The sequence below is a fragment of the Platichthys flesus genome, chromosome 12 (assembly GCF_949316205.1).
Source record: "Platichthys flesus chromosome 12, fPlaFle2.1, whole genome shotgun sequence".
NCBI lineage: Eukaryota > Metazoa > Chordata > Actinopteri > Pleuronectiformes > Pleuronectidae > Platichthys > Platichthys flesus.
Window position 1 is genome coordinate 19,145,425 of NC_084956.1, and position 19,425 is coordinate 19,164,849.

General features: G+C 40.2%; 1 protein-coding gene across 1 annotated transcript in view; it reads left to right on the plus strand.

The window, feature by feature from the left end:
* The window catches only part of LOC133966583 (cilia- and flagella-associated protein 46), a 50,071-nt gene that overhangs the window by 19,510 nt on the left and 11,136 nt on the right, over positions 1 to 19,425 (plus strand). The window contains exons 22-47 of the mRNA XM_062401559.1: positions 1,837 to 1,947; positions 2,763 to 2,944; positions 3,301 to 3,432; positions 3,528 to 3,693; positions 4,499 to 4,571; positions 4,911 to 5,046; positions 5,139 to 5,319; positions 5,821 to 5,974; positions 6,587 to 6,807; positions 6,906 to 7,031; positions 7,840 to 8,001; positions 8,347 to 8,495; positions 9,108 to 9,206; positions 9,295 to 9,355; positions 9,863 to 10,015; positions 10,204 to 10,404; positions 10,511 to 10,617; positions 11,032 to 11,214; positions 11,631 to 11,769; positions 13,121 to 13,318; positions 14,645 to 14,833; positions 15,834 to 15,941; positions 17,147 to 17,329; positions 17,655 to 17,828; positions 18,586 to 18,683; positions 18,993 to 19,069. Of these exons, the coding sequence (XP_062257543.1) occupies positions 1,837 to 1,947; positions 2,763 to 2,944; positions 3,301 to 3,432; positions 3,528 to 3,693; positions 4,499 to 4,571; positions 4,911 to 5,046; positions 5,139 to 5,319; positions 5,821 to 5,974; positions 6,587 to 6,807; positions 6,906 to 7,031; positions 7,840 to 8,001; positions 8,347 to 8,495; positions 9,108 to 9,206; positions 9,295 to 9,355; positions 9,863 to 10,015; positions 10,204 to 10,404; positions 10,511 to 10,617; positions 11,032 to 11,214; positions 11,631 to 11,769; positions 13,121 to 13,318; positions 14,645 to 14,833; positions 15,834 to 15,941; positions 17,147 to 17,329; positions 17,655 to 17,828; positions 18,586 to 18,683; positions 18,993 to 19,069 (3,763 nt within the window). The remainder of the gene's footprint in view (positions 1 to 1,836; positions 1,948 to 2,762; positions 2,945 to 3,300; positions 3,433 to 3,527; positions 3,694 to 4,498; positions 4,572 to 4,910; positions 5,047 to 5,138; positions 5,320 to 5,820; positions 5,975 to 6,586; positions 6,808 to 6,905; positions 7,032 to 7,839; positions 8,002 to 8,346; positions 8,496 to 9,107; positions 9,207 to 9,294; positions 9,356 to 9,862; positions 10,016 to 10,203; positions 10,405 to 10,510; positions 10,618 to 11,031; positions 11,215 to 11,630; positions 11,770 to 13,120; positions 13,319 to 14,644; positions 14,834 to 15,833; positions 15,942 to 17,146; positions 17,330 to 17,654; positions 17,829 to 18,585; positions 18,684 to 18,992; positions 19,070 to 19,425) is intronic.

The window sequence follows — 19,425 nt, forward strand, 5'->3', positions numbered from 1 at the left end:
TGCTTTGATGCACTTCCTAAAAACCAAAGGACCTTTTGGAGAACTGGTTAATGAATTGCATTTTTCAGTTTTTGAAACAGCAAAAGCATTTTAAAAATTAGTTATGTTGCTAAATCTCTTAGCAGAAAGAATCTTGTTTTCAACACAAAACATAAACCCACTGCAGAATATAGGATAAAGACATTTGTATTTATCCTATATTCAATATTCTCCCTAAGAATTCACTGACATATCTGTCTTTGGAATAACAGCAGGGATGTCGTCCCTGGTGAAGTCCATGGTGTGAGTGAGCGAGGTGTTGAAGCGAGGCATCACTGTGATTGACTTTTGCAAGCTCCAGGGAGTAGCTATACACAATGATGAAACCTCAAATTGTCAATTATGACAGTAGCATAGATGAGCAAATGTTGCTCATCCCTGAATACTTACATTCACACTCTTATAACACGGCTGCTTTCTCCACCCTTTCAGCACCAGGAGACCAGTGTGGAGTTTCCCTTCGTACACATGGTTCCACACAGTTAATATGTCAACACCACAGAGACACTGAATGTTCACTTTTGAAAGAGAAAGAGAAAATTCAAGGCTTTAAGGAAGAGTTCACCCAAAAATGAAAATGCATTCATTATCTGCTCACCACTATGCTGATGGAGGGGTGGGTGAAGTATTTGAGTCCACAAAACACTCGAGGAGGCTCAGGGGTAAACAGTGATGCAGCCAAATCCAATACAATTCAAGTAACTGGTGACCACTCCTTACATGCCTCCCATTGTGTCATCAAAGTGTCCGCTAGCACCGACCTTCAAATTAGACATGAAACTGTGTCCTTTACACCATGTTTTAGTGTCCTCTGTTATCCTTCTGCCTGGAGCCGCGTTCACGTTCGTGTACACACTCTGCACAAGCTAGTGTGGTGAGTAGATGATGAGCGAATTCTTAGTTTTGGCAGAACTACCCCTTTTAACTTGTGTGATATCTTTACTTACCACTATATTTGCTGTGAAACAGTGATGAAACAAAATCTGTTTCAAATGACAGCAAGATATCAAAAATACTTACAATATTACAAAGTACTACAAAGCTACATCCATACATTTAAATGCATTAATTTTCTTTTTTTACTCAAAGAGGCGGACATGTAGAGGAGGTTAAATCCTTTCTGCGACAACTGTGCGGCTCAGTGTCACAGCAAAATCATGTCATTATGGATCCTGTATTGTGGTCCGCTCACAATTATTGTATAATGTGCTTATGATATTGTAGGCTTATGCTGCCTGACATTTGTATTAATCATTTTGACGCTGTAGGTGTTACTTACGCCACATTCACATTATAGCATTGTGTGCATAGGGTCTGTGTTCATCATGGTGATGTCCTGTCTCCCGATTGTACTGCTTGACAGTGAGAGGAAGTATACGTATACAGTTAAAAATACCATTTGATTAATCGCCTAATCCCATGACCATTTGTCAGCCATTCGGTTCCTCCCCTACGTTGGTCCCTATAGCCTGATGAGCTTTAAGTCGCAACCTAATGAGTTTTTTTTTCTTGCCATGCAGATTATGAAATGCAGTGTGTTGATGTGAATGGGGTCTCTCTCCGCTGCAATCAATAAATAATCAACTCATTTTCTACACAATGGGAAGTCATACATTATCAACGAGGCTAACCCTGCAATATTAGGGACACATGATTTGATAATCCGTCTGGAGGTTTATGTATAATTTATAAGCAGATAGTCACACACGTATATGACTTTTTTATAATTAAACTTAAGGGACTGTATTAGTACTCGCTGAAATACTCAGTATGCATTGTTCTCTCCCCCGCTTGCAGTGTGTGAATGAAGTTGTGTCGGCGATGACGCGCGTGCTGGTCGGAGTGGAGATGCTCCAGTGCAATAGGAACCCGGGGCATATGGAGTTCTCGGCTCCCTGTCTCCAAACAGTATGTACTCCTCCGCTCATGTTTCCCTACTGAAGCTGTGGACCAGATGGTAGCCGCAGATGCTGAGATGACCCATGAGCTTTTCCAAATCCATCTCCATCTCATTATGTGTCAATTCCTTCAAATATAAACATAGCTCCCTCGATAGGCATGTTTTAATAGGATAAGGATTTTCAGGCATTCTTTTGATATATGTTACGGGATTTTTTTTTCTTCTTGCTGAGAATTACTCTCTCTGACGTTCAAGGCCCTTTGGTATTTCTACACACCTATATTTTTCACTCTGTCACCTCCATCCATCTCCCTTTGCCCCCCCCCCCCCTTTCTTTCTCCTCATTTTCATTTGCTCCTTCCACTGCTTTTAACTTTTTCTTTTTTCCATCACTCCCTATACTTTCCTTTCCATGTCTTATCCCTTCCTTTTTATATTCTTCTGCCTCCTACTCTTTCCTCTACTCCCTTCCACCCTGACTATGGTTTCTTTCCCCTTGCCCGTCCTCACTTTTTTTCTTACTCTACCCCTGTGTGTCTTCTTTCCCTGAATGTATTACTTTCTTTCCCCCTGATTTATCTCCCTTTTCCCTCCCTTCTTCTCCATCCCTCCCCACCTCCATCCCCTCTTTCCCCCACCATCCTTCTTTTCACATCTTTTCCCACCTTCTCTCTCATCATATCTTTTCCCTCTCAACATTTCCCCCTCTCTTTTCCCACACTCAATCTCCTTATGTCTTTGCGCTCCCTCCCATCCTCCTTCCATTTCCCTCGCCACCTAAATTTTTCCTCCCCTCCCCTTTCTCCTGTTGCCTTACCTCTAGCTGGTGGGCATGGCGACAGAATGCAGCTGGACGGATGCTGTGGTTGAGTTGCAGGTGTGGAGCCAGCTGGCTGCCTTCTGTCACTATGCCAAGGACCACAGCTTGGTGCTGTGCTGCAGCAAGAGCGCTCTACAGCTGGAGGAAGCCGCAGCAAAGACCATCAACACTATGCCCTGTGCTCTGTAAGTGTGTTTGAATGAGTATATATCATTTAAAACAACCTGACAATATTAGAAGCATCTCGGCAGATCAGTCTTTTTTTTGTCTAATTTGGGAGAGAGGGACTGAATTTGAAGTGGATGTGTGAAAAGCAGTTGACATTTTTGCTTCCAAAGCTCTCTGAGGGGCAGGTGACATCTTGTGCATATTCAAGAGTACTGCAGTAGATAAAAACAGCCATTTGTCATACATGCAACTTTTTCTAGCTTGGGTGAAGTAGCAAAGTCTCATGTTTCTCTATGTCAGTTTACAATTTTGGTTGATAAATGAGGTAACTGGACAGGGGAATGACAGCTTTTGAATATTATTTCACCCATAGGTATGACCTGACTTCAGTGAATGAGATGCTGAGCAGTGCAGCCTGTTTAAGGGGTCTGAGTTTAGTCGATGTGTCCGATGGAGATCTACACACATACAGAGATGCCATGAAGGTGCTTCTTTCCAGTGTCAGGTGCAGTTACTAGTTCATTTATATATTCCTTAAAAAAAATCCTCATAATCTGCTCTTAGTGCAATTTTGTATATCTGTTTCTACCGTTTCCACAGCTTTGCAGAAAAGGCAAAGAATCCGACATTGTGTGTCACGGCCGCCAGACATTACTGGAACTCTTGTGTCCCCTTGACACAGACTCCCGAGGGAAGACAACAACTCCAGACTCCCTTGGAGGAGATCCTGAATGCTCTGCTCCGTGTCGCTACCAAATATTCAAAAGTATTATACCTTATTATCCAGATTTTTACTGGCACATTCATCCATAGCCTCAGAATCATGTCTTTTAAAAAATCTTAGCATTTTTAGACAGGCCAACTGCTGACAGGACACAGTTTCAGCCTTAAGTATACTAGCAACAAAATGTAAAGTAAGCTAGCAAAACAAGAATTGATCAACTGCAAGAACTTTTTTTTCTATTCTAATGATTTATATTTAATGGTTTGCTTGCTATCACATATAGTCAAATATATGGCAGGGTTATTAAACACGCTCTGTTATCTTTCGCTGATGATGAAATCGAATAAAATTCTTCTTGAGGGTACTACGGTAGGGAGACTGTAGGTGCTCTAGAGAGTGAAAAAACATCTCATCGCTGCCTTTGGACAGCCACAGGGATAAACACTTGTTCAGCTGAAAAACAAGTTAGAAATCCATAATTAAAAGGCAGCTTATGACAGATTTTAGAAAGATGCTTCTAGCTTGACATGTTTCTCCAGCAGTGCTGTGATCCACAGTAAGCAGGGGGAGAAGCCTCATTTATCACATGCAGTGGTGTCTTTATTTCTATGTGGGAAAGTGTAAGGACCAGATAAACTCCCCCAGCCAGATAGTTGAAGGCTATGGATGTGGATGGGGAGTTACAGGGGGCAGGGGCATATTCAGGCCGAGGTCAGAAAGCAATTTGTCTTATAGATCAGTGAGCTTGGAGAACAACCAATTTTTCCACAACCACCATGCCCACCAACCCTTTTCTATCACCCTGCCAGCCACTCAAGTTTAAACCTTTCCCCTTTTTCTATTTCAGAAACAGGTCGCAGGGAAAGGCCTGCTCACCTTGACAACACAGACTCCCGGGAGTTCTAAACCTGAAGGAACAGGTGAGCTGTGAAAGAACAGAAAAGAACCTTTACCCCTCAGAAACGGCTTCCTGTTTGGTTTGAATTCCTTTTAAATCAATTACATGGTTTTGCTCTTATCATTACTGTAAATTATGGACAGCAAAAAAATATTTAGCACTTTTTTATATTGAGAACTTAAATATAAATATATATAAAATATATTTACCTTTGGATATTTTATTTTGATCATTAGATTTCTAAGATTTACATTGATAAATACATACACAAACACACATGATATAATTACTTCCATTGGATTCCAAATCAATCTTTTAAACATGTATATTTGTGTGTCTGTATGTGTGTCTCTATGAGTAGATGAAGAGGACCTAAGCCTGAGATCAGCCATTTACAGTTTGTTGCTCCAAATCCGTGCTGATAAAAGTGACTGGAAAAGTGGTCTGCAGCTGCTGGACAAAGCTGAAAGAGACATGCCTCCCACAAAACACAGCCTGTGAGCAAGAGGAAAAGCTATGACAAGATCTATGAAGAGTAGAGAGACAGAAATATAAAAGGGAATCATATTGTCCTCTTGTGTATTACCAGACCTCTGCTGAAAAGTCGCATTCTGGTGAAAGCACGACTTGGAGAAAGCGTTCTGACAGACATGGAGAAGCTTCAAGATGAAGGAGAGCCGTGCTCATCTATGTGGCATCAGGTGGCACTGTGTGCTGTCAATAGAACCCAGCAGCTGACCGGCTACCAGAAAGCCATCACATCTCTCCAGGTAATACATCTATTCTGACACCATTTTTACATCACTACCAAAAGCTGTCCATCAGTAGATGATTGCAGATGGATTCAGGTTGGAATCTTTCATACGAGTAGAATTGTGGTAATTAAACCCATCATTTGATTTTTCTATGTAGCCCTTTTCGCGTTAAGGACACACAAGAATGTACCTGAGGCTCAGCCGCCACCTTGTGGAGCCTGAGTGTCATTACAACAAAATAGTTGCATGAGAGTGAAAATATGAATCCTTGTAACACCTCACAACTGGGGAAGAGTTTAGTTTAAGCTTTATAATACAACATCAGCTTTAGGTTTAGTGGAATCTGTGATATGATTCACAGAACCTAGATCACCTGGAAAAGTGATAGAGTTGGTTGTTTAAATACTACAGAGTAGAACATTGTCTCGACTAACTCATGAGTAGGTTACACATGTACAAACAAAGTCAAAATATCAAAAGAAGCTACTGTGATAGATTTTTGTGATTCTGACGCAGAGCTCAGAGACTCAGTGGCAGAAGGTCAACCTTTTACTTGAGTTTGGAGAGTGGCTGCACTGTCACAACTTTCCCAAAGCCGATGCCCAACACCAGGTTCAGTCGGCCATAGATATCCTGCTACAGCTAGAACCTGAACAGGCAGAAGAAGCAGGTATGATTCATCTTGTTCATTATATCATGAATGACTGGTTAGTTTTGTTAATTATAATATGGTGCACTCTAAAGTGTAGCAGCTCCACCTCAAGGCATACATGCAAGCATGAAATCTCATGGGTCACTCGCCATATGGGTTCAGCTTTTGTGTGGTTGCACATGTGCACTTTAATTTTTTTTTACACTTTGTTAGTCAAAAGGGAAAAAGGTGTGACCCAGCTGCCGCAGAAAAGGGCCATGCCACAGCTTGAAATAAAATTCAGGGATTGCTTTTGTTTTTTTTATTTCACACAGTTTCCTGAGTAAACAATGAAAAATATTACAAAAATTCAATATTGTCAAGAGGTTGACCTGACAAATAGCAGCGCAATCTGTTTTCAGTCTTGTGCTATGGGTCCATTGGAACCCTCTACGAGACTAATTTGACATCCACCTCAAACAAAAAGTTAAGATTTGTAACAGAGATACTGTTTGTGTTTTAATAGTTTTGTTGGTTATCGTATTTTAACAATACTGTTCAATTACACTTACAGATTATTGTCTGTATTTGTCTTGTTGTCTCCTAAAATTATTTGTTGCAGTGACTGTTATATGTACATCCTTCCTCTAGACAACAAGCCCAAAACAAAGGGTTTGAGTGAAGTGGAACATGAGCCTCTGTTTGCAGTCGAGGGCTTGTTCACCCAAAATCTGTCCAATCTGAAAGGAGTGCAACGGCTGGACTGTTTGGTGCGAGCACACACTCTGCTCGCTGTCATGACAGACAGGACGTCACCTGAGCACCAGCTTAACCTGCTCAGAGCCTACACCTTTGTGCTTCATATATGGAGGGTATAGTCTCCTATCAGTCAAATACTACCGTCTCCAAAAGTCACATTTGAGTTGAGTATTGAATGTGCATGTATGTGCATTGCTTTATTTTACTACAGGTTTCCATGGCTGGGCTTTCTGGGCTTTCCTGTTCCAGGGCAAAGAGTCCGCCCCAGCAGCCTGATGGATCCAAAAAGGTCAAAGACAAGAGCAAGAAAGTTGTAAAAGTGAAAGATGTAAAAGAAGTAGGTCATACAGCTCAGATTCAGATGCTTTACTCTATACACAGAGAGGGTTTGGCATATAAGAGTTGGTCTTTACTTTTGACTAATAATGCAGATATTTGACTCCAGTTGTGAGCCACTGTTTAGCCTCTCTGTCTTTATGACAAAAAAAACGTACTCCATTTTTTATAAATGACATGAAGAGTACTGGCTCAGCTTGTTCTGGAGCAGTAGCAAACAAAGGTCACAAGTAACCATTTTAATAACCTTAAATTCATTCTTATTTCTATAGATCCTAAATTTCCCCTTGTGATGAATAAATTATCTATCTATCTATCTTATAAAGAGAACTCACCACAAGAAACACAGACTTAATGAGCTGCAAAAGTTGTGTAGTGGGAGTGTTAGAAGTGAGGAAAAATAAAGATGCTGCTTTAGATTCGCTACAAGATGACCAAAGTCCCTAACTCATACACAGACCAAATGAAACAAGCAAAGCTGGGGAGAGAGAGACGGCCATTTTGAAACCACACAGGGTATATAGGCTCCAAACAGGTAAGGCCAATTCTTGGATGAGGTGGGAGTGGCAAGACAATCAGGAAGGTTCTGAAAATGAGACAGACCATAAAATAACTGTTATGCAGCCTAACACCAGCCAACCAGGAGGTTAAGATGACCACATTTGGCATTATTGAATAAGTATATTTGAGGCATTACAAATTCTTGATAAGTATTTACTAAACAAAATTGAATGTGCTTTATTTAAAATGCTGACTATACAATAGTACCAATAACAATATAATACTTCTATGTGTCACTCTCTAACCAGACAACCCCTGCAGAGGAGAGAGCTAAACCTGGCGTCCCGGTTCAGGCACTTCCCTCCTCACCGGAGGACTGGGCTCGCTACAGCTGTCTGGACCAAACCAGGGAGATATTCAGAACCAACAGTAGCCCGGACTGCATCAATACACAGTGCATCACAAAGCAGGCGAGCACCTCCCCTCCCTGTTATATATCTCTATGTCATAACTGTATACTTTCAATTGTACTGTTTCTGATTTTCAGTCTGTTTTCAACATAACAAGAAATGGCTTCGGTATAAATGTCACTTCAGGAAAGTTTCATTTCCTGTTCAAAAGCAGTTGCAATTATTAATGTTTGTTGATCACATTAAAAAGCTTGAAACCCCAATATTCTTAATTGATTATGTGAGAAATTACTGTTGGTCTGTATTACTCCATAATTAAATGGAAGCTCATTAGCAATCATAGGCCGTTTATTGAAAACATGAAATGGTAACAATATATATTTTTTTGTATTTGTTTGTCTGCAGAGTCAAAGCTTGTTTTATCTCAACCTGCTGGAAAAAGAGCTTCACTCGCTCTCGCTGGATCACATGACGCTGCCCATACTGCATCTAGCTGAGGTCATAGCTCATGACCTTCTGGATAACAGGAGCCTCTCCTATGTTTACCGTCTCAGGTGAACCAATTACATTTATCAGGAACTACTTGGATATTAAACAACAGTTTACAGGTGTTGGTGAGGGATTTTGTACAAATACTGTTTAGCTGCCTTGAGTGATGTCACTTGAGTCAGTGTCAATAGGGGCTGAAGACTCCAAGTTTGAAAATGGGGGCGAGAAAGAAGTCAACTTACCAGACTTCTATAGTCCACTCCTCATCTCAGAGGCACTTAGTAATATAAGTTTAGTAATATAATAGTTGTATATTGTAAAAGATGTTAGACGTGTTACTTATATCACTATAACTTATACATCTTAACACACAAAACAATTTTCCAAATAATCTGTTTGTGGTATATTTAGCACATTTTACATATGTACATTGCGAGTCTTACATTTGGATAAAGTGCAATGCTTAACAGTTTCTTTATATGTCAGACTGTTTCCAATGCATTTTATCTAAATTATTAACCACTATGAGACAGTGATTTGACTAAAGACAGCAGTTAACACCCAGGGAACCACAGACACCCGAAGGGACTGACAACCATCAATTTGTGGCAAGATTATTTTAGTCCTGTTGGATATTGACTGTTCATTTCCTGGTGTTGTTTATTCCCTTAAATCAGAATTCTGAGGACGTGTTTTCAGCTGGGCTTCGAGACACATTCACCATATCAGCGGAAGCTCCCCGATTTGTGCAGAGTCCAGGAAAAAGAGCAGATGGAGTAAGTCAACTCAGTTATAAAGATTTCATGTCCTTACACATTTATTTAATATCCCTTAATCATGTAATATCATATTCTTTACTTTCAGGTGCCACAAAATGATTGCTTTTTCAAAAGAGAGAGAAGTGTATTTCAAAGCTCACAATCAGGTCAGTGTTTGCTCGTAAAATAAATGTAGGTTTTTATTTTGCACCAAATGCTGCACATTTACAAGGATTTACAACGTTTAATTAACTCTAGTTTTAGTACTTCTTAAGATGATTGGCAAGTGCCCACAAGTGACTCACTGAAGTTTATATTGTCTAAGGAAATATACTGCATGCTCTTAAGTTCTACTTAAAATAATGAGTGATGGCAGATTAATATATTTCTTTAATGACCGTCTAATCACTTGTCTCATAAACCTGGAATGAGTGTTATCACTTAATGGTGTGAATTTCATATCGTAGTCGACAGCTCTCATCTCATAAACTTTAACACTGTAACACTACAAGCTTTTAGCAGAGAACATAAGAAAGACATTTGTTATGTTGTACTCTTTTTATCACATTGTGCTGAAGTGTTTGTTGTTTTGCATTTGTGTCAACAGCTTTGTGCTGGATGTTGTGTGTATATATCTTTTGTGTATCCAATGCATCAACAATTTAATTTTTCAGAAAGCTAAGATGGATGAACGTGTCAGTCCTGGGCGACTGAGGATGGACATGTGTGCTCAGGACATTTGGCTGGACAAAGCTGAGGTTCTTCTCAGCATGGGGCTCTGTCAACCAGCCAGGCAGCTCCTGGCAGAGGCTCACCTAATGGCAAGCGTGAGTTGAAAGAGAAGACAAACACAGTGCCAGGGTCTGACAAAAAACAAAACTCTAATTCCACAATAGACTGAGACAATATTACATCTGCAACGATCTCATGCTAGTTATTCAACTGTTACCCTGTAATATGCTGTTGATACAGATACTCTCTTTCTATTATGACGCCTTTCAAATTGTCTGTTTAGAAGTCTGGGGATCATAAAGCAATGGCAAGAAGTTTGCTCAGTCTGGCCTCTTTGGCTTGTGAAGAGCAGAACCATGGCCAAGCTCTGATCCTGCTGGACGAAGACCAAGCCCTCGTTGGGGATGAAGAGTTCTGGTACCAGCTAGCCCTAAACAAGATTGGGGCTGTAGCAGGGCTGAGACACCAGGATGCACAAACCAAGGTATAAAATCGCAACCTTCAAACACAAACCTCTACATTGCAGTTACCTTGTTTTTTAAATGAATCCCCATCTTATTGTGCCTCTATTTCAAACACAGGTTGATCAGATAACAAATATTACAAATCAAAGCTGTGGAGCTCTGAAGCAGATCTTGGAGCAGCAGGTTAACAGAGTGTCAAAGCTCACCTTCTTAATCACTTCATTAGAGATGAGGTAACTCCAAACCTGCTTGTCTTTTCTTGTTCAAGTCTTTATTGTGTTTTTTTAAGATGTTTAAGTTAACATTAAACTGCGCTATACAGTTTTGGCAAAAGCATTTTTACAAAATTTACAGCAAATATTTGACAAAAGTTTTAACTTTCTCCAAACAAACAAATGTCAAATACAAAGTGACTCAACTGACGTTTAAAGACACCATCATTTTGTAAAGAAAATGCCAAAAACCAGAGATGCTGAGGCTTTATTAAAGCATTTCTATAATGATCTATTATCCTTTTAATAAACCACACTTTGCACATTGGGCAACCTCCTCTTCACGTCGTACAGCGTGTAACTGTCAATAATTGCCAACCAAACTCAACAAATCTACATTATAATCTTGATTTAATGCAATGTGTTGTGCTCCAGAGGTGCCATGGAATGTATACGTGCTTTTGGTGGTGGTGAACCTGGAGAGACACTCAGCAGCGAGTTCTTCCAGATGCTCACGACTGCCTGTGATACACTGAGAGAGTGTGCCAGCAGTTTCACTAAACTCAACTATAGAAAACAGGCAGCAGAGGCCCATGCAGAGTACGCACACGGTGTGAGGTAAAGTCAGCAGACTTACCTTATTTTATTTTATATTTTAGTATTTTTTAACCTGGGCTCTATGTTTATAATGTTTGTGTGTAAATGAATCGTACCTACAAATTTCTCTACAGCTTGATGGGGGCAGTCGCTACAGTATAATCTTTGGGGCAACTGCGGCAGTCAATAAAATATACACTAGTAGTGCTTATTTTCACCAGAGGGCCCTGAATATTTCTGCATATCAAACGATATACCATTCGTAAGAACAATAAGAACAGCTTTTTCGTGTCACATCCCTTTTGATGGGCTTTGATAGATAACGTCTTGAAAATCCGCACATAAATCGACCAAACACGTTAGCTGTGTTTGACTGATTTCCTGTCTCTCTCAAACAATCATACTTTGTGTTTCTGTCAACCTTCATCCCTCAACAGACTTGTATCCGACCATACAACTGATAAAGAGGAGAAACAGCGGCTCCTGCTCGATGGCCTCTCTCAAATGGAGCTAGCTGTCACCGTGCAGGAACATGTGGTGCTGAATGCTCAGAGCCTGCTCCCCCCACAGGAGGAGGTAATGAACGTGCACATATGTGGTCCCGTTAACAAATCCATCTTTCATTCTGAGTATGCTTCCTCAAAAACCATAGGAAGGAGGTATTTTATCTCTCACATGATCTGATAAAACTTCTGTGATCTACCCTCGAAAACTCTTCACGGCCAAACTCGATTTAATTGCGGAATAACATGGAATTGTCTGTGGCACCCTAGCTGTTATATTTAGGCCAAAATCATTGGCCAGTTAAAGAAAGCAAGATTTTCTCACCTGTGGTTTTTTGGTAATCAAAGGGGACAAAGGTTTTGCTGTGAAATGTTTTGTATACGGCAAAACATAAGCTACCGTTGTGTTTATTTTCATATTTGAGTTCCAACATTTTTGAGTCTTAATTGGCACAATCACAAATAAGCTGCTTTTTTAGGTAATTAAGTCCTTTTGTGTCACATTCATGTGTCATATCATATTGTGAGGGTTTGGGCTTTGTGATAATATGGCTAAATATCTGTCTCTATGGGTGTGTGTCACTGTGTGTATCTGCAGTTTGACAATGTCCTAACACAAACAGATAAAACTTCCATTACTGTAACTTGTCAAGAGCAGATGGGTGTCAGAATCATATTTTATCCAGGCACTATACAAGCTCTGGTACAGATGAGGTTTTCCGAGGGCCTCCTTGTCAGAGATGGACTGACTGCAAGCTTTAAATTACATGTTGATGGAATCATGAGGGAAAGATTGATGGAACAACTGTTATACCTGCTGCAGATCCATATTTATTTTTTCTTTAATCAGAACTCAATTGGAGTTTTTGATTTAATCGTCTGTGGGTTCTGTAACTCTGCGGGCCGTAGCAGTGTGCTTTCAGCAGATGGGGCTGGTGCCTCAGTAAAGCCTGACATCCAACCTGTGATCGAGAGAGAACAGCTCTAATCCCTCAAGGCATGCTCATTAATTTATCTTTATGAGCCAGGCTAACTTTTGTTCCACATTCAAATCTGTGTGGTCTAAATTAGTGGTTCACAAAATGTATCATTTGCAATAACTCACATTGTTTGATCAGACTTTTTACTTAAGTCACTATTTGTGTGTAAATGCATCATCCAAACCCACTCCTGCAACATAACATGCAACTAACCCTTTAATGGGAACTTTGATTATAATAAAAAGAAGTTGCTTTTAGTTTCAGGTTGCAGCTCATTTAAGTTTGAAACTGCTGTGGAGTTTTCTTTATCATTTAAAAACTGACATTAATTTGTTCCATAGCTCATCCATAGTGACATATATAATTCTAACGTACATATATGTTACGATGTACTTAATGATCTAATACCTCCGTGTGTTCATATGTTTGTTCTCTCTGTCCCAGACTCCTGGAATTTGGCTGGCAGCTAGGCAGAGGCTGCTGCGCCTGCGGCTGGTCCTGGCCGAATACTGTCTGGCCATGCTGGAGGAGCGATGTGCTGAGGACCAATGCCAAGCTCTGTCTCGTGAGAGGAAGACGTCTGGTGAGATAGCACTGGAGGAGTTCACACGCTTCGCACCTGAGCTGGGCTCTGTACAACAGGTAAGGCACATGACCTGGGCCAAAGGAGAAATCCTTAATCTATTCAAGTAAAAACTCACCTGGCATGTTAAATATAATAAAGTTTACAGCTTAGGTGTGTAGTATCTATTGTTTTGTTGTTCACTCGTGCACATCATGAACAGACAAATTGAAACAAACTCCTTAGTAAACATAAATTGAAAGTTTGAGGAAGTTTTCCCTGTGATAGATCAGAGGACTGTGCAGGTGAGTTAACATGCAAAGCAACACTAAGCTATTTTTTATTTCATAATATCATTATCATTATTATTATTATCACAGTCATAACCAGACAAATGCAGCATCAGGCAGCATTCAGGACATGTAACGCTGTTTGAGTTTTGACTTGACTGGACAGGGTTTTGTTTTCATTCTGGATATTTTAATATTTTATATATATTCTGGATTTTGGAAAGGCAGATAGAGCAAGTGCGACTAAAATGTTTGAAAGGTTGCCAAGGTGCATGGGCCAGTGTACACTCACTCTACTCTGCTGTAATCCTCTGCTGCTGCGCTGAATAACAGAGTAATCAAGTTTCTGAACATCATCTCATCCAGCATTTAATAAGGCATGTTTTTCTCCTAATGCAATTTTAATACAGATATAAAAATTATATTTCCCAAATAACAATATACAGAATTTATTTCACACAAACTCCTATCACTGGGTATATATAAATATATCTCTAAAAATATAGATATATTTATATGAGATATAACAATATCCTCCTCTCTTGTTGTGCTTTTTGCCAGTCAAAACATGTTTTGAAAACCAAATTAGATGTTTGCAACTGCATCAGCCAGAACACTAAATTTGGAATTGCTCATTTAATGTTAATAGTTTAGGGTCAGATGGGATTGCAGAGCTGTGAAAATAACATATGCAGTCCCATAAATTATATAACGTTGATATATGTCCGATTCTATTGTTTATTCACATTCTTAGTCTCTCACTTGCATTTTTTGTCTCTCTTTCTTGCATTCTCCCTTTCTTCATCTTTTTCTGTCTTCCTCTGCCTCCTTTCACAGGGACTAGCACTTAAAACTAGAGTGCTTACTTTTTGTCTCACTATTCCTCCTTCCCATTTTACAAAGCTACATCTGAACAGCTTTCACAACAGCTTTCTGGTGAAAAAATGGGATTAAACCCAGGGTTGTATTTGCTTCCAAAATGAGTTTCTATTCAGCCAATTCCTTAACTTCAATCAGTTTTTTCCAAACTAAATTAGAGAAGTTTATGTCTCCACATGAGGTACAGTGCTTGTGATCCACTCCTCATTTCACCCTGGTTATCTTTGTGATTCGCAGCAATGGGTGAGTGTGGGCAGTACCCTGGGGCAGGTGGCTCTGGGCCAGCTGGCTGCGGTCAGCTCTCACTCCTCGGACAACGCAGAGACCAGAGCTCGCTACCTGAGTCTGATGGGAAAGTGCCAGAGACTGATGGCTTTGCAGGAGGACCCCCTGTATCTCTGTGCTCTCTGGGACAAACACAAGCATGTAGGCAACACCTGTCTATGTATAAATTTAAACATAATGTTTGTGTTTATGGAGTGATGCTTGTGAGCTAGTTGACTCGAGCTCTAATCATATACCACTCACTCTGCCTAATCCTCTATCGAACACACCCTCCCAAGTTGGCGGTCTATTTAAGTTGCAATGATTTCCTTGATCTCCTTTTGCTTGTCAATGCCTCTGCTGCCCTACCATATATTGTATATTAATGTAATCATGTTAAAGTAATCCCTGTGGCAAATTGCCTGATACAGTATGTTTGGGGGATAGTCGGCTCCACAAGTAAGCTATTGAAACCAGGTGCTTAAGAGACATCCATACATAATCTATACCGCTTAGTCTATAAAGGGCTACAGGGGGAGCTGGAGCCAATCCCAGCTGCCAAGGGGAAAGAGACAGGGTACACCCTTTACAGCGTATCCCAGGGCCAATATACAGAGTCAAACAACCTATCGACAAGCTAACCCCAATCTGCATGTCTTTCACTAATAGTGAAGCGTTTAGGCCAGTTCCCACAGTGTGACTGTGTAGCAAGTTTACTCCTTCAAAGAAATATGTTGATTAACAGAGAGGCTTTACCGGTCAGTCATTATATCAACGAAACAGTAGTTGATGATGTCAATGCCAATGTGGGAAAAGGGGCTACATCACACTTACAGTGACAGTGCTAACCACTGCACCACTTGGTGCCTCACAAAACCAACACAAGAGAGGAAATCACTAAAGTCGGTTTAATCATTCTCTTATGGTCAAAGAAGTCATTGAAGTCAGTGAATATATCACACAGGCCTTTTGGGGACGACGGACACAAACATGCACATGTACACAAAATATTACACAGTATCAGGGGCTTAAAGTGATTAGAGAGATGGATGTCTGCTCACATAATTTAAGAGCCTAAGTCTTCATGGTTTGTGATCATGAGGGGATTTTTACACTAATCATTAACATTGCTCTGTAATCTTGAAATAACTTTGTGCAGAAGGAGGCCTGGTCTGACCCGAGAACCATTCCTGTCGAGGAGGAGAATTCAGAGAAGGAGAAAGACGGAACAGAGCAAAGGAAGATCTCCGCCAAAAGTGCTGAGCTGCAGGTGCATACCTCCTGACAAGTGACCCCATCACTCCTGAGTCATGTCTAATCTGAGCTCTTTATCCCCCAGTTGTAGATTCCTGGGTGTTCTCATTGTCAAAGTTAACATAGAGAGGTCCAATGTCCACCTCAGACTCGAACAGTGTCAATATTTTATTTATTTTGAACCATTTTAGAGAGTAATTGAGGATATTGAATTGAGTTTTGTCTGCCCTCTCTGTATTCAGATTCAATGTTACAAGTTTGTATTGATATCTCGATGCCATTTGAATCATGACATCAAAATGAGATAAATGCTTTCACAGACGGTTTTAATCTGCCAATGGGGGAAACAGCAGATTGTTTCCAGACAAATACATTTAAATAGCACTGAAGTTTGCAGCCTTATGTAGACATGAATAATAAATGTGGGTAACTATCATCTGTCTGTTAAACTATTCTAAAATATCAAATATAAAAGCTAAGTATTTAATCATGAAAGAACCGGGCAGAACAACACACGGATGCTGTGAGCGAAGGCTGGAAAAGTTTGGCATGAATTCCTGTTTTGGGTTAAACAAAACACGGCAACACAAGGTTTAACTGTCCTTTCAGTTTGATTATACTAAATAGAAGCACAGCAGTAGGTAAGAGCTATGAATAACAGCAACAATTCAGTTGAAAATATTTTGAAACTATGGCAGAAACTTGTGTCTTAATTTAAGGTAATGCGCCATAGTGAAGACTGTTAAAGGAAACCAATGACTGTTGAGAATACTCCATTTGCTCTGACTTTGTATCCGATTAAATACAAAGACACGAATGTCAAGATCATAGAAAGTTATTATTACCTTAATTCAAACTTTAAGGATAGTAAATTGCTACTCACATGCCAAAACATATATCCAGAATAACTTCTCACAATGATCTTTCTTCTTGTCTCTACAGGCTGTAAAAGTATTCCTCTCCTCAGATAATTTCAGAGGAAACAATCAGAACTGACAGTCCTCATTATGTGCAAAATGCTTTGTAAAGATTAAGTGATGCTAATATGAGGCTACAGCCGCTACACACATGAAAAGGATAGCTTCTGACGTCAGTCTTACTCGGACAAGCCCCATCTTTGTGTTAAACCCTAACCACGTGTGGACTTACTTGCATACACTTTTAAAATGTACAGCCATACTGTCTAATCTGTCTGCATGTGTTTGTCTTGTAATTGAGCAGCAGAGAAGGGGACAAGCCCAGCAGCTGTTGGCACAGGCCACTAAAGCACTCACTGAAGCCATCGACCTGTGTCTTCAACATAAGCTGCCATCTTCAATCCTGGCTGATGCCTCTATCAACATGTTGGAGTGTCAGGGCCAGATGGAACTTGCAGCGACAGGACAATATCTCGCCCTGTTTCAGGTATTCTAGACCGGATCATACAGTTTGTGTATCTTTGAGTTAAGCACCTGTACTTCCAGGTACTGTCTGGAGTGTGCAGTGTGTAAAAAGGGCATGTTTCACTGTCAGTCTTATCATTGTTATGCCCAGAAGGCTCCGCATATAGTGCTTCCTGCATGCATAGCACAGGTGGCTCTATGCACTTCACAGTCAATCAAAACCCACAAATCATCTCAGCTTACTTAATGGCATTCTTTAAGATATCGTGCACTGATTGTTATTCCTGCTATTACATTCTTCTATTATCTCCCTTCATCCGTTCGCTCTTCTCTTCTCTTGTTCCAAGAGCTGCTCCTCCGTTGCTATGATGGCCGAAGTCCTGAATTCTGCCTGCACTGACACCAGTGTGTCCCAGCTCTCAGCTCTGCTCAACCTCCCCAGGAAACGGCTTGGCTTTCAGGAGGAGAGGCCCAGAAGCATGCTGAAGGGAGCAGAGGATTCCCTCAACAGCCTCTCCAAGGTACCACGTCAAGAACCTCCCAACTCTTGATTTATGGATGCTGTCATGCTCACCTTGTTAAATTCCCCTGATGGGGAACAATGATATTGGTGCTGTTATGGCCTTTGCTCTGAGTGTCCTGTGTGATTCCAAAATCACACAGAGCAGTGGTACCAACATCCTGTATTTGTGCTTGAAAGTTTCTTGCGCACCAGCCAGTAGGTGGGACTATGTGACGAGATACTGTTGATATTGTGCATTAAAAGAATTGATGCTGGTGAGTTTAATTTAAGATTAGCTGAAGGAGTGAGTGTAATTTAGCTATCCTTTAAAAGTAAGGTGTGTCACATTCTGGTATTGAAATATCAAATATTATTGTAATTCAATTATTTTGATAGTTTAACTGATATATTTTGTGATGAGGATTGTAATGATCGTTCTAACTCTTATTATTAACAGATGCATTTAGGTCCTCAGGATTAAGCCGAAATGATGATTGACATTTATTTTTGAGAACACAATCTGACTAAAACGTCATAATTTTATGTGTGATGCTTTCTAGATATTTTGACTGACAGTTTTTTTAATGCAATATAATTGCTCACTTGTTTCAGAAAACATTTAAAATAAAAATCCCTCTGTTCCTCCATGTACTGTATCTCTGGCTGCACCTTTCTTTTGTAACAGGCTTGTTTAAATTCTGAAATCAAACATCAGAACCATTTTTATTCTTTCCTTAAAGTTGTGAGTGATCTTGAAATTACCTTCTGGTTCACAGGCCTTCAGCCAGCTGACCATTAATCCCAAACACCTACAGATCCTCACAGAGCTCCCTTCCAACCTGAAAATCCTGCTGCTTCAGCTCTCTGAAGATGGGTAATTTCTCATTTAAATTTCTGTTTGTTCCCACTACTTCCGATAAGTTCTGCCCCTGTCTGTCTGACAGTGTCATGGTACATGAGTTAATGATCGAAGAGCACATAAGTCATAGGTCTACTTCCCTTCATAACTGGAGTAAGAGGAGTTCGGTGTGGTATACCAGCCACTAGAGAGCCAATATCGAAATGGCAGTATTTGTGTTTGTGGATACAGATGGAATCTAAGTATTTGAGTAACTTGAGAAGTATAACATACTGTATACACCTAAAGTTTTAAATATTTTGTGTTGCTGTGTTTCAATTTGAGGTCTGATCTTTATGGGGCTTTCTATGAGATGACCAAACCTCCAGAAAATCCAAAAGGAAAGACGACACAGCTAACAGGTTTGGTGCTTTTTCATTTTTCCCCCTTACAAAGTGCAGTCAGGCCTACTACTTATATAAGAATTGTGTGCCATTTCAAACATGACATTTACTGCTGTTATGTATTTTTTTTACTGCATCTAATTTGTCCCATTACTCCAGGAAATATGCTTTTCATCACACGCACAACGCTGCATTGTTGTTTGCATATAAATGGAGCCAAATTAATTAAGTATTCCCATGTAACATTTGTCTGCGAGGCAGATACAATATTCAGATTTCATGATGTGAAGAGAGGGAGGAAAAAAGCAGTGCAATGTAGAAAAACCTCTGTGCAACCAGCCTGGCGCGGAACACCAGCTGTCACAAGTCATCAC